At 42.9% G+C, this 14797-nt stretch overlaps 1 protein-coding gene across 5 annotated transcripts in view; it reads right to left on the bottom strand.

The window, feature by feature from the left end:
- Nucleotides 1–14797, bottom strand: part of MYOM1 (myomesin 1) — a 736755-nt gene that overhangs the window by 377934 nt on the left and 344024 nt on the right. For all 5 annotated transcript variants that reach the window (XM_086965593.1, XM_086965594.1, XM_086965595.1 and 2 more), the window contains 3 exons: nt 11277–11476; nt 10064–10120; nt 5103–5227 (listed from right to left, as the gene is read on the bottom strand). In XM_086965593.1, the coding sequence (XP_086821719.1) occupies nt 5103–5227; nt 10064–10120; nt 11277–11476 (382 nt within the window). The remainder of the gene's footprint in view (nt 1–5102; nt 5228–10063; nt 10121–11276; nt 11477–14797) is intronic.

The raw sequence follows: 14797 nt of genomic DNA, 5'->3' as shown, positions 1-14797 counted from the left end.
CCATCGCATGAGTCAGTAGGGAGGGGGTGTTGGGTTGGAATAGTGGTTCACAATGGCACTTAGGAGGGGATCAATGGACGGGAAGGCTGCAATCAGGACGGCACAAGTGGGGTGGGTATACAACTACTATGATGGGGCAGCATAGACAAGGGCCCATGACACTCTTATCCTGCAGTGTTAATGACTTGGCCCCCAAGATAAAAAGGAGAATGGTTCGGAGATTCATTGATAGGCACACTCCAGATTTATTGCTCCTACATTATACGCACTTGAAAGGTAACAATTGTGCCTTTCTGGCTCAAGGTAAATATAAAACGTTGACATCAGACTCTAGCTGAGTGGCAATCCTGATCCGCAAATCCCTCTCCCTGTCAGTGGTATGTCCACACAGGGCTACAATCACTGGCTTTGGAGTGAATGGGAAAGTGGATCCTGCAATCTCTAAATATTCTCTTATTCAATGAGGGAGATCTCAATCTGACTATGGATAGGGACTTGGATAAGATGATAGAACATGTGCCAGGGGGAGGGAGGGTTATAGACTGCAAAACTTGACCTGGGCTCTGGGATTACAAGATCTACGGAGGGCAAGGTACCATGATAGGAGACAATATTGTATGCAGTTCCTAACTCCAGGGGGGCTGATGTTATATTATTTATTGGTCCCCACTTGCAGGGGACCAATGAATAATATGTACCGGACACCACCTTTCTACTGAGAGGGATTTCGGACCTCGCACCCCTTCTCACTAGACTGGAGGTGCCACTCCTGACTCATCATCAACCATGGTGCCTCAACACCTGATACATCAAAGAATAGGACATGATGGAAGGGCTTAGGGAGGATACGGTGAACTAATTTCACAGACAATAATGGATCTGTGGATTCTGAGGTTACCCTACGGGAGGCCTACAATGTGGCCACACATGGATGTCTAATCTCTAGGGTATCAGGGAAATGCAAGGAGGCAGTGAGACTGACAGGTGAAAAGGAGTGACAATTGTTGCGATGTGAGGAAGACTATCAGGATGCCTCGACACCAGAACTCCTGCACTGTATTGCCTTACGGCAGGAAGAGTGTAGGCAGATGGAAGAGGGGGAGGCTAAGAAACGAGGGTCGCACAACATAGACTCTACGAGGTTGGCAATAAGGCCAGGAAGCTCCTGATCTGACTGACAGACTGGGAAGAGGGCCAGAGGTGGGTTTGTGAGGTTACCACTGCAGCATGTTCGACAGTGGACCCAGTCCCAGAGATAGTAGATCAGCTTGCAGAATACCTGGAGGCTCGCAACTCACCAAGGTGCCAATATTTGGATGAGGAGTTGCAGAACTTGGTGGGTGAAATCCCCACCCCAGGTCCCACCCTTGAGGATAAGGCCATCGTGGACCGGGAATTGGAGGTGACTGAGATTTTGGAGGCCACACGTCAACTCCAGGTTGGAAGGACTCCAGCCCTATTGGACTCCCTTTAGAGTTCTTTAAGTGTCTAGGGAGCCAGTTGGGGCAACCTTTCCTGGGTAAGTATAAGGAAGCCCAGGCTGTGGGAAGCATTCCCACATACATCAGAATTGCCCACACTGCCCTGATTCCTAAAGTGGGAAGGAGACAGGAAGAGTGTGCCTCTTACAGACCTATTTCCCTAGTAAATGTAGAGGGCAAAATACTGGCGAATCTGATAGCTACCCGCCTCTATGAAGTATGTGACAAGCTGATTCATAAAGACCAATCTGGGTTTATGAATCCTCAAAGAAAGGAACCCCCTTAGAATACTTTTTAGGTCCAGTAGCCAGGGGGAAAACACTGAAACATCTAAGAATACTCCTGACAGACCTATATCTATTTATCTGGTGGCCTGCACAGGGCTCAAGTCAGGCTGTCCCACAATAATAAATCTTGCCATGCACGAAAATGCTAAAATATATTCGTTTTCATTCATCTTTTTCTTTTTTAAATGTTATAATTATAACATCTCTATTTATGAAAGTGTATACAAACTCATGATAGACAGTTGGTTCAGTGTCTTATGCAGTTGACCTGTACAACATATATTATTTACAGATAAAATACATAGAAAGACACGTGTTGATCCTAATAATACAAAAACATACCCCCCAAGCAAATACACCTCATATCAAGCAATCACACCTCTCATACCACATTCTCACAATCAATACAATCTCACACAAAGGAATATGAGGGGAACCCTCAATATATGACTGGCATACTCCAATGACACAAAATAGCAGACTGAGCAAATCACAATTTTGATCCGCTTTGGTCATAGACCAGATTGCTGGGAACCCCCAAAGGACAACACCAAAGCAGATCAAAACTATTATTTGTTCAGACCGCTATTTTGTGTCATTGGTGTATGATGAAGAAGTCTAAGAGAGAGAGGTGCACTGCTTATTAATTTTATGGCATTATGCTGGTAGCTATGAGCAGCTCTGCAGATCCCTTTAGTGTAATTCTTATAGGTATAGTCCACTTAGCTGGTTACTTTACTGAGTTGTCAACCCTATATTATTTTATTTTGTTTAAAGTTTATCACCCAGAGTAGGCATATGTTGGAGGTAGAAATGATAGTCAGATCTGCTGACATGGACTTTGTTAATATCATATCATATCTGAATGTCATTCTGAGAGGCCAAGAAGCAGTTACAGTATGTAGCTAGTTGGGGCGTGCAGTAGTGGACAAAATTAAAGTCCTCCCTTGACCAGTAGCACGTGATAGGTCCCTGCAGTTAATCAATGCCTATTCACTTGGTGTTGAGAGGTTTATTAATGTGGATTGCTATACTACTGGGTGATGGACAAGACCCACAACAGTATGCCTTATGTGAGTGTAATAGTGTCAAACAGTATAAGGGAATTATTATGCAGCCTGTATGATCGCATTTGACTGCCCAATACTGAATGTTATGTTATTAACTATTAGTGAGGTCCAGAAGGATTATATATTGCAATTAATTCCGTTTATTTAGTGCCTTCTACCCTTGACAAAGTGTTAAAGTGCTTTATGCTAGGCAGCACGCTGCTCTGGAACCCAAGGTAAAAGGAATTTTAAGAGGTTATTAGAATATTGGAATTTTGTGCGCTCCAATGAAGACAATGGGGTTCTCCGGGCTTCTAATGGCTGGTAGAAGCCCGGAGCATCTACATTCTAATGCTTGTTCACAGCTGTTGCTGTGAACAAAGGCCTGAAGGAGCCCAAGGGTATTTCAACCCCCTCGGCTCAGTGAAGCCTTTGTTTTACAAATTAGAACAATCTGTACTCTAGGGGCGGAATGTTCTAATAGCCTTAGAGCCCTCCGTAGCGGGCTCTACTGGCCATTAAAGGCCCGATCCCTTGTTAAAGGCCTTCACCTTCGGCTCAGGATTTTAACACTGGAGCGAGCCTTTAATGGCCAGTAGAGCTGCCAGTCAGGCTCTAAGGCCATATTGTTGGGTACTGGATCAGGCTTGTGCTCCTAAGGAAACCATTCAATGCATTTAATCCAGTTTCATAGTAGTATAATAAATTAAAAAGCGTTAGATGTAATGTTAATGTGCTTTACATAGATTTTTTTAATGTCTATCTGGATGTCCATTGCACATATAAAGTAAAAAATGATTAAAAGTTCTGTAAATTTCTATAACACAATTACGTTTGCATCAATCACAAACTTAGAATCAAAGCTAGGATATTTGGAAAAATGCTAAGGCCACGAGGATCTGCATTTTGGGTTTCCCACTGCCAGTGAACTTAACAATCCTGAGGGATGTTGTGCCACATTTCAACACAGAGGCCAGAGTGTCAGTTCTGAAGGATTTCATCTTGTCCATTAAGGCTTCTGAAGACAAAAGGACTGGGCATAGAAATGGTATTAGCTGAGTTAGTTGACCAGGGTGAGCAAGATTTAGTTTTTCAAAGATGGGTACCAGAAATAGTAAAATGTCAATAAACTGCTCCAGAGTTCACATTTGTCCAGTGCTCAGCCTCATAAATCAATGAGGTATGGCTCAGACATCTGTAACATATCTCGTGTTCGGCTGGGCATGGGCCTAGTCTGATGTAACATTTCGTCTTGAAAGCAGGAGACGGGGAGTTCTACCAGGGTACCATTTTGCCTGTGTTGGGGGAGTATGATGCACTAATTTTCTCTGTCATCTATCTCCTTCCCCTCCCTCTCCTTTTTTCCTCCTTACCTGGGTTGATCGGTGTAACCTGCTACGAGCTGAGTAATGCTATTGATATTGTACATTCATTGGAAAATTAAAAATGTTTCTTTTTGTAAGCTTTACTCTGCGGCGTGTGATGGTCAGTTTTGATATTAAGGAGGTTCATACATATGTGTAACTTCTCCTATCTGGCGCCACAAATAAAGATTTAAACCATAGACCATTTGGAGAGGAATGATGTTATTCATGACACTTATCAAAGAATTTTAGACAATTTGTGTTGTGACTCTTTAGCACAGATCCATCCTCAATGCCAGACTATATTCTGTACCTACTCCAAAAGAAGATTCCTTTGCTCTGGTGAGATGCTTCATGGAAGTTAGTGGCCTGTGTGGGTGAATGGATTGAAACGGATTAAGTGGGCCTCCACCTCAGAGCTCTTTAGTAGCACTTCTTGTGTTTAGGCAGAGGAGGTAGGCGGTTGGTGGTTTACACCAGAATTCTGTTAGCACTTTCTGTTAGCAAAGGGGACTTCTGAGACTGCTGAGCCTGGGTTCATTCCAGACAATTTTTTCCAAACCTGTGAATATTATGAGATTTTAACAAGGCTCTGGTTATTCGATTTTTGTGGCCTTCTTTGTTCCCTGTAGATGCTCAAAGGATGTGATTGGAATTGTTAAGTTGGCAGCATTGGATAAGATGCCATGTGATAAAGAGCTAAACGTTCTTGTGGATACCAAAGATGTTGGATTCATTAGCTCTAGTTCAGCCAAAGCACACACTGACTTCAGAAGTAATGCACATTATTTAAAGAGTCAATGACAATAATCCACCTTACACACATAAAGGTCCACAAAGAGTGACATGGTGTGTGCTTCCTAAAACTCAACCCCATATCTCACCATGCTCTAAACAATAGGTGAACATTCTTGTTGTTACCTTCTCCACATAGTACATGACTCCTTCGTGGCCGCGCAGGCCTGGTGGCTTCCAGCTGAGCACGACGTAGTTCTTGGTGGCTTCGGTAACAGTGAGGTCAGTGGCTGGACCAGGTACAACACCCTCTGCACAAGAGCACAAAGCACAAGTCAAACAAGAAGTCACACTGCTGGACCATAGTGACCGTTTGATGATCATACACAGGTTTTCGAGGCACTAGCCACCAGGCGTAGACAATATTTGGTCATTTTCAACAATATGGTGCAGACCTGTTAAATAGCTTGTGCTAACCATTATAAAAATGTTTGTTACAGAAGAATTACATTTTTTCTAAGGGATTAAACAATACTTAGGACTACTGTAAGGCACTAAAATCCAAAGTCCATCGCGGACAAAGAAGGCAGTTCATAACAAGTTATGTTAATCTAATACACTTGCGGTTAAGACCAAGAAATTCCTCGTGGTAGAGAAAAGAACTATTTCCTTTTCATTATTGGTGCGCTTTTGTGACTAGGGGGATGTATTCCAGCAGTTGAAACAGTTTACCCGGGGGCATGACAAGGCCTTTGTGGTAAGGCTTATAAACAAGTAGAGTGCTCGACGCAACTACTGTCACTTGTGAACATGTTCACCCCAGTCCTGCCACTTAGCTCTAGATTGTTTCTTACTGCATTTTAAAAAGTAGAAGTGTACATGTTTTGCAAAGGTTTCGTTTCAGGAACCGCACCACAAATTTGCCTTTTTTTAGCTCCTGAGCTGTATCATTGCGTCTTTTTCCGAGCTGTCTAATGTGTTCTTTGAACCGATAACACCTAAATTTGTCATTGTTTTTATTTCCTGGATTCATTTACAAGAAATATATGTTGTAGCCCCAATGAAGCAAACATTTCGTAAAACGTGTTGGCTTGTCAAATAAAGCCGTCTGATATAATTCTAGACAGAACTATTTTGTAATCTGTGGACCACTCCCACCCAGGCAATAAATGTAGGAAAAAAACTACACTCTGGTGCCTCCATGTTTGCTGTTCAAAAATGTGAATGATAACATTGTGTTGTAGGCTGAAAAGACCTACTACCCATTTGTGTTATGTTACGGAGGGGGAATCTGTTGGCATTCCCCACGGGCATCCAGATATTAGTATAGTCTGGCGTCCTGATGTTTGGTGACCAATAAACAGAAGGTGCATTTAGGCGTGGCCAGATCAGAACCACTGCGTCACCGCGATCATAGGCCACCACAAACACCTCCAGTGTAGGTGTTATTTGCGGGGAGCACCTTGGGTAGCGCTGGCTCTACTATCCCATTACCTCATTCCAAATTTAAGAAGTTATTTTTTTCTTCCGGAGACACCTTGGTTGTGATTTCTTCTAATATATTTTTTTCAAAAATAATGATCCACGAGTATGGATATTTACATTGGAAACGCTCTAATGAGTGCTGGGCACTGCCATGTTTTGCACCTAAGACTTTCTGGTGCTGCAGTGGAAGGCTTCACTGAGACAACAGAGTGACTCTGGCTACAAGTACTGGTACTGGTCTGCCAGGGCCATCTTAACAGCATTATAGGACCCTGTGCAAAGCAGTGCACTGGGCCCTCCCTGCCTAAATAACCACTCAAAGGAATACAAATGTTTAACAGAAAATTAGTGTAAAATTCTGGTCTGCATTGATTACCTGGGCCTGTGGGGACCCCGGGCAATTGCCCAGCGTGCCCAAGTGTTAAGACGGCACTGCTGTGTGCGGCTGGCAACATTCCAATACCTCTCCCTTTAAGTGTTCCAACTTATGTTGCCAAAGTGTTTGGAAGAAAGTGAAGCAGGCTACTGTCTACTGCCTTCTCCTGCTGCTCCTGCTGTCAGTCATGCATTGATAGAGGGAGCATCTAGGAGAAGATTGAAGCACCGCCGCCCTAGCTCTCCCTGCAGTGCTCTCTGCTAATCATTAAATAACCACTCCAGTGTTTTTGGCTGTCAGTTGCTGCCCAGGCCGTCCAAAGCAGAGTGACAGCAAAGGAAACCCATTTACACGGGGAGCCTCAAAAGATGGGCATGCGAAGCCTCTGCAGCCCCTGTCTCCCTCTACTCTGCCAAATTTGTTTGCATGAACTCTGGCACACGAGGGGGCTGAAGCGACTTCTCTCTCCCTACTCCTGCAGCTCTTGCTGTCACTGTATCATAGTGACAGTGGTAGCCTCCATTTCAGTGGCGGCTACCATTTAAAAAATATGGTGGGCGCGATGGCATATATGATGCCGCACTTCTCCCTGGCGTTCCACAAACAGGCAAGGAAGGACTTCGGGGACTTCCTTCCTTCCCCGTGGAACGTGAATCCAACCAATCCTGGAGCTGCTTTCATCTCCGGGATTGGTGGGAGTAGGCTAACCCAACGCTCATTTTGAGGCTGGGGGTCTGTGCCAGCAATCCCCGGCTGTTTAAAAACCGGGGGATTGCTATCTCTGGAGTGCGCATGTCGGGCTGGCCATAGGTGGCCAGCCGGCCAACCCGAAATGAGCACTGAAAGGGGCAGCAGTAATCCCAGGAACGTGAGATGCTCAATGTGTACATTATAGCATTGGAATGTTGCTTGTAGTGGGCTAATGACAGGGTTTATATCCCAGTCATTGCCTTTTAATGGAGACTTATTGACCTTCATAATGCCACTTAAAAGTCGTTGTTTTCAATTTGGCCCCATAGCCACAGCGGCAACAGATAAATGCCAAATAGAAGGAGAAGGAGCTGTGAAAAGGGACTGGAGTCAGACCCTGATGCTCCCTCGAATCTGACAAACTGTTTGTTTTTCGTTTGGCAGAAGTGAGGCAGAGACAGAAGATGAGGAGAATTACCTCTTCCCACCTTCTATGTTTCCAGAGTCACTGTGAAGCATGAGAGGATGGAGAGGGGAAGGTATCCCGTGTGTCTTTGCCTACAGACCTGGCCTTATTCTTTACCATGCAATCCACAAATCTTGAATAGGCAGAAGAGAGGGAGAACCAATTCCGGCATTATATTGTTGAGAGCAATGGGCCTATACCAATGTTTATAGCCCGCGGCTGTTCCATTGTGTCCAATGGACCTCTCAGCAGCCCAATGTTCTAATGACCTACTTGGCCATAGCTGAAGACTAAAAGTTTATAATCAAGTTACACATACAGTTGTTTGCCCTAATGCTACCGTGAGAAGTATGTAAGGAGACAGGTACATGGTCTGCAGCAAAGACTAATATACTCCACACCTGAAGGTCTTAAAAAACACATGATGGTTCCTGCATCCATTTCTAGCCATAGTTCTACTTTAATGAGAGAAACATAGACAAAGGACCGGATTTAGAGCCAGTGGCGGCCTCTAGGGGTTTTCCAGGCTGAGATATCATGCCCATTGGAGCAGTGCATGGAGCAGTCACTTATTCATCCCAGCAAAGTTCAGCTCAGGCAGCCAGGAGCCTGCACATTTATCACATTTCTAGCTTCTGGCTGCCTGACCTGAAAATAAAGTGTCTGTCAGGATGACCTTTGTTCAGGCTGACAGACATTCTGTATAGTGGCCAAAAGGCATTAGGATGGGCCGCAGCTGCTTATAGCTGGGTGGGAAATCCATAGGATTCTGAAAGAAGTGATAAATCTGGAGCAAAATCCGAAGGAGACATTTTTCCATGATACTATTTCTAAGGTGGTGGAAATTCTATCCCAGAATTAGTTCTTTCAAGGTTTTCTACTCGCACACAACCCTAAATAGGGCTTTAAGTGTGCATTTCCAAATTGGGGACATCAGGCACCTTAACCATCAGCCTGGATAAGACAACAAAAGTGAACTTCACATATGCAGAAACGCTATATATTACTATCATGCTTGCTAGCAAACACGGGTAATAAGTAGACCTTAAGCAGTAAGGGGTCTCATGTGCTGTTACTGCACTACTTACTCTGCCACAAGTAGTGACAACCATGACAGTAACTAATATCCAGTGAAATATACTATCTCAAGTGTATCATCTCCTAGAGTGAAGAAAGAGAAGTCACCCAGACTACATCTTGCATTTTTCAAGGCGGAAAAGTTGGGCTAACGTCACGTTCTATATTTTCAATCAAGCAACATTCACTTTGGGCTGCTCCATTGCACAATATCCTCTACACAAATGACTGTATATTATAACATTTTAGGACTGGTCTTTAAACATGGAGTGGAACGCACTTGTACACATGGTCAAACTTTACTTCCTGTCTGGGTTGAACAAGGCACCCGCTTATACTTATATGTGGTCTGAGGACTCTGACAATATCTTCTCTTGGGGATAAAGTAATGTTGTTAATTTCTGTAGCTGGGCTGCAGGGGTATATACAGGGAATTACAAAACTAGTCAGGAAAAATGTCAAAGACATCCAGAAGATGTCATCAGCGCTGTTATTTGTTTTATCAGAGTTGCATTACCTGGACCTGTAAGCGACAGAGAACTGGCTCTATCTAATGCATAAGAGCCCTAACCCACTTGTATAAAAAGGTAATTATTGGATTTGTAAGGGGCAACATAAGGCCAACCTAGAATAGGACATCTTGGGTACAAACGCAAGGAGTAATCTTAACCTCTTCGCTGCGGATGACGAGCTCAGCTCGTCATCCGCCACGGTGGTTGTGTGCGGATGACAAGCTGAGCTCGTCATGTAACGCGGCTTTTTTAAAATTGCCGCACACAGCAGGAAAAGCCGCCACAGCGATGCGGTTAATAATTTTCTACCAAATTAATTTGAAAGGTTCATTGGAGACCACTGTCGTACAGTTAGCTTTAGGATTCCATTACCATTATGAACAATTCGCAATTATTTCTAAAGGGTTTGGATGATTTTTGTATTTTTCATTTTTTGATGTCCCTAAACCAAATATCTATAGGCACACAGCGGCATTTTATTGCACGTGGCAGGCCACCGGCCCTTCAGCATGCTTGAGTAGAAGAGGACAGTGGGCCTTACCAGCGGGTTCTTCTTCAGTGACAATGATCTGCCCGGTCCATGGTGCAGATGGATGACCTGTGGTATCAAAGAGCGAGAAACAGCAGCATTAGAGAGCGCCTTTTGTTGACCAAGGAATCTTGCAGCACCTCTTGAATGAGAATCAAGTATTCTACTCACAGCACTGTTGCAAACATCTTTTTGTTTTACAGCTATGTACACACCATTCCTTGTCCTGCTTTTACTTTTGGGATCTAGAGCGCTTTTCAATGTGGGCCTCTATTCAGCTTCATTTAAACCTAGTAATGTGAGTCTGACTATATACATCTGTTTGCCCTAAAGGATAAAACGTTTTTTGCCATATTGCAGCAGATTTCTGTAGGATAACACTGGAATCTGTTGCTCATAAAGGGAAGTTGTGTGAGATAATTTTGCTCGAAAACCAGGCATCCTATTTTGTTCATTCTGAGGTGTGTTTTTATGGGCATTAGATTCTGTTCGGGCAAGTACCTGGCTGCTACATTTCACTGTTTAGTTTGGTGATACAGTGTCAGAAATCTCTATATATTGCTTTTCTGGTAGTTATGCTCAGCAGAACTAAAATAGCCCCACTTTGAACCCGACATCTAGTCACACTGAGCATGCAAAGCCAGCGAGCCCAATCCCCCTTAGAAGAGTTCCATTCACTCGTTCTTCCAACTGGTCAACCATGCTTTCACATTACCATCTATCTATTCATTTGTTTTTCCCTTTCCTTTCCTTTCACTCACTCATCCAACTATACTTTCTCCAATCCAGCCATCCTTTCACTGGTTCATATATACACTGATTGATTCACCTACCAATATAGCCAAGTATCTATCCATCTTTCCACCTATCAATCCGTTTTCTCTTCCTTCTTCTATCTTTTCAACTATCTGTACATTCTTCTATTCACTCAGACTTTCACTCACCAATCTTTTCACACTTCAATCTATCAGTTCATCTTTCCTTTATTCTTCCTTTCACTCCTTCATCTATTCTTTTACCCCTGTAGTCTGTCCATCCAGTCACCCTGCCATCCATTCGTTCACCTTCTTTCCAACATTCCACCCTACCCTTCCATCCTTTCGTTTATCTTTTCTTCCTTCTTTAATGTCATATTTTTAACCTTACATTCACCCTTCCACCCTCCTTCCTTTGTTTACTCCCCCTTTAATCAACTGTCTGAAAAAACACATGGAATAGCTCTTACTTCTGATCCTCGCTCTATCTGCGGGGTCCAGGGCTGCCACAGTCTCGGATACACGTGATGGTCTGCTGATGCCACATTTGTTCACCGCTCGCACCCTGAACACGTAGGAGCGTCCTTCAATCAGCCCTGTGACCGGGAAGCGGGCAAACTTGACTGGAGTTTCATTGCACTGGGACCAGTGGTTGGTGCCCACCTCACACCTAGTCGAAGCAAGTAAAGCATTAGTGAGAGTAGTGAGAGCAAATGGAGATACCACAGAATCCCTCCACCACAGAGAACGGAGGAGGGCAGATGGCCTTATGCCAGCTGTTGACCCACATCAACTGAAGGCTTAGTATGGAGGGAAGGAAAAGGTGTTTACAAGAATGGAGAAGTGTTGCCACTCCTGCATGGTCTCCTGCTATTGGTTGAGCAGGTGAGTCATCATCAGCTCATCAAATCTATTTACATACTGTGTTTATGTTTCCAAAGGCACATAGAGAATTTCAGAACTTCAATAATTTTTTTAACACGTCTGTGGCTGATCATCAAAACATGGGCAACAGGCCATCATGGTAGAGGCATACATTTTAAATGGCAAACCAGTGAATGCTGCTTAAAAATGCTTTGAAATGAAATGAAATTTGATTTGTAGAGCGCATGGCTGCCCGAAAGCGTCCCAGCGCTTGCTTAGGGAACCCATCCTGGTATTCCCCTGCGAGATAACCCATTACTGGGCATCCCCAAGGTGAAAGCCAGGCATCCTGCTGCGAGGGGCCGTTGTGGAGATTAAGCAAGCTATTGCCCAGAGTTACAGAGTGGGACTCCATGATTGGAATAGGCACCAAGGCGAGGTCCAGGGAAATTTGAGCCCAAGACCCGCCGAGGCGGGGAATTGAACCCTGGTCTGGGCCAGACCTCTGCATCAGGGTCTGCCGCTCCAACCACTTGAGCCACACTTCTCCACAATACAACTTTCAGAAGTGGGCACTAAAGGGCAACTGACCATATATGGAGGCTTTTGACAAAATGTATCCTAAGAAACCAATTTTAATGCATATATGAAAATGATCACCGTGTTCTGAAGAACCAAGCCCTGAGGAAGAGGTACAAAACGAGAAACGTGATCGATAAGACTAAAAATATATGGAATTTTTTCCTGGAATACATGGAAACTTTGGATGCAAACTATTGGACTATTTTCCTTTAATAATAATAATAAATTAAGATAAAACCGATATTAAGATTTAGATTTTATAGAACGAAGACATATGTGAAAAACTGGTAAAGTGTTGAAATCTCTTTGTGACTTAGGAAAGATAAACTACATTTCTGAATAAAAATACTCAAAGGGAAGGAGTGTCACTAAAAGCACTACCGGTAGGCTCAATAATTGTTAACACTCTCCTGGTGCTTATTTACTTTTTGACACTCTCCTGTTGTTTGACTGAGACTTCCCGGGGGACTGAGGGTGTCCCTTTTCCCTCACTCTCAAATTGTTACTAACAAATATTTATGTACATATATTACAATTTTCTGGAACTTGGACCAGACCAGTTCAGGACACATGAGTGCTGTGAGTAGCTGTGGTGACGACTCAGACAACAAGCCTTGTCCAATTAGAACATCTCTAAACTTAATTTATAATATAGATCATTATGTGGGGAGTGTTGTAAAGGATGTATTACTTGGTTCGGTACATTTTGAAGAGGCTGGTCTTGAAAAGACTTCTGAATTGGGCCTCAAATTGGTGGCTAACCAACACAAGGTAATTTTTTGGTGTTATCTTATTTTTAGGTTGCAGTGTTGTTTCACTTTTGAAACCGAGTGAGATCAACTGGCTATTGGTTACGCTTGGAGTGGTATGCTCATTGTGGTGAAATTTCTGGCACAAGATGGAGCACTTCGTACTGTACTGATTCTGGGCTTGCATCTGTGGCTAGGTTTTCAATACACCAGCCAAATGCTCATGTGAGTACTTAACAGAATTAAAGACTGTACCATAGTTCCAATATCACTTGTCAATTTTTTTTTTTCTAAAGTAGTGCTGCTGGAATTGGATTGTTTTATTTTCCTTTGTTACTCTCATTGAGGTCTAGACGATCTTTGGTGTCCAGCAGGAAGTGTGGACTATGAATTTGGAAATATGGAGTATGAAAGTATTTAACTTAGAATGGTTTAGGGACCTGCTGATAGGATGGTCTATAGAGAGTTATGCATGCAATGTATGTTACAGTTCAAATTCCGTCAGGGATAACTCAGTCTTTCATACTTCTCAGGTAAAGTACTTGAGTACTATTACAGTGGGTAATAGTAGTACCTATTATGTAGAGTATTCGTGAATGCTTGCATAATGTTATTAAAGGTGTCAATTCAGTTAACCTAGCTTGGCTGGGGACCTGGGCAAAGAGGAAGTTTGGGATAGAAATTCTCTTTTGGAGGTTTCATTTAATATAAAGTTACCAAATCAAACGTACTATTGTTTTTAAGCAGTGAACCCCCTCACCGCTCCTGATACTGTTTGGCTGTTTTAGACCACAAAAGGATAATGAACCCTTTCAGCCAGATTCATCAAAGTAAATTGGGCTCGCAAAGGGCCAGATTCTAAGAATCTGGCCCTTTGCGAGCGCTATTTTTGCATTTGGGATTCATCATCCCAAATGCAAAAATCGCAATTCTAGAAATCGCTAAATTGCGATTAATTGCATTTAAGGAATCTCAATTTGAGATTCCTTAAATGCAATTCATGAACCATTTAAAAATTGCGAATTCGCAATCTGGGGCCGCTATTTACCGCGAAGTCTAACTACGTGGTAAATAGCGAAAACTTCGAAAAATGCACCCTTGAAATTGCTTCCTTATTTGCGATTCGCTAATTGCGAATCGCAAATAAGGAATGACTCCCCATTCATTCCTATGGGCCTTTAGGCCCAAAAGAATGAATGGGAAAGCCATTCCTTATTTGCGATTAGCAATTAGCAAATCGCAAATAAGGAAGCTGTAGAAATCGCATAAAATATTGCGATTTCTACATGCATCCCATTTTGCGAGTCTTTAATAGCGATTCCTTAAAATTCGCTATTAAGGACTCGCAAAACGTTACTTTGATTAATCTAGGGGTTAGAGCGAGCTCCGTGTTTTTTCCCCATTTTACTTTCTATTATTAACTGTGAGTTCAGCTTCTCTCTTACAATGGCTTATTTTCTTACTTCAGAAAAACGAAGGCGAGCAGAATTCTAATTCTTGACAACTTTTGGGAATACCAACATCATGGCAGATAAAGTCAAGCCTCAGCTGGCATTTTTATAAGCCATTTCACTAGGGTTTATGCACTAACAAAGGGACTTTCTTGATCAAATGGTTAAAGTATTTTTCTTTCAATTACACCATTTTGTAAAACTCAGTTTGTAGTTTTCTGTAACTAAGTACATTGTAAGGATTACTAAATAAACAAATCTGTATTAGAGTGTACAGCAGTCATTATCAACATATGTTACTAACATTGACTTTAAAGGGTTTATAAGGTGTAAATGTAATTGTGG

This window comes from Lissotriton vulgaris, chromosome 4_1 (assembly GCF_964263255.1).
Source record: "Lissotriton vulgaris chromosome 4_1, aLisVul1.2, whole genome shotgun sequence".
Lineage (NCBI taxonomy): Eukaryota > Metazoa > Chordata > Amphibia > Caudata > Salamandridae > Lissotriton > Lissotriton vulgaris.
Note: the sequence above shows the minus strand (reverse complement) of the source record. Positions and strands in the feature narration are given on the sequence as shown.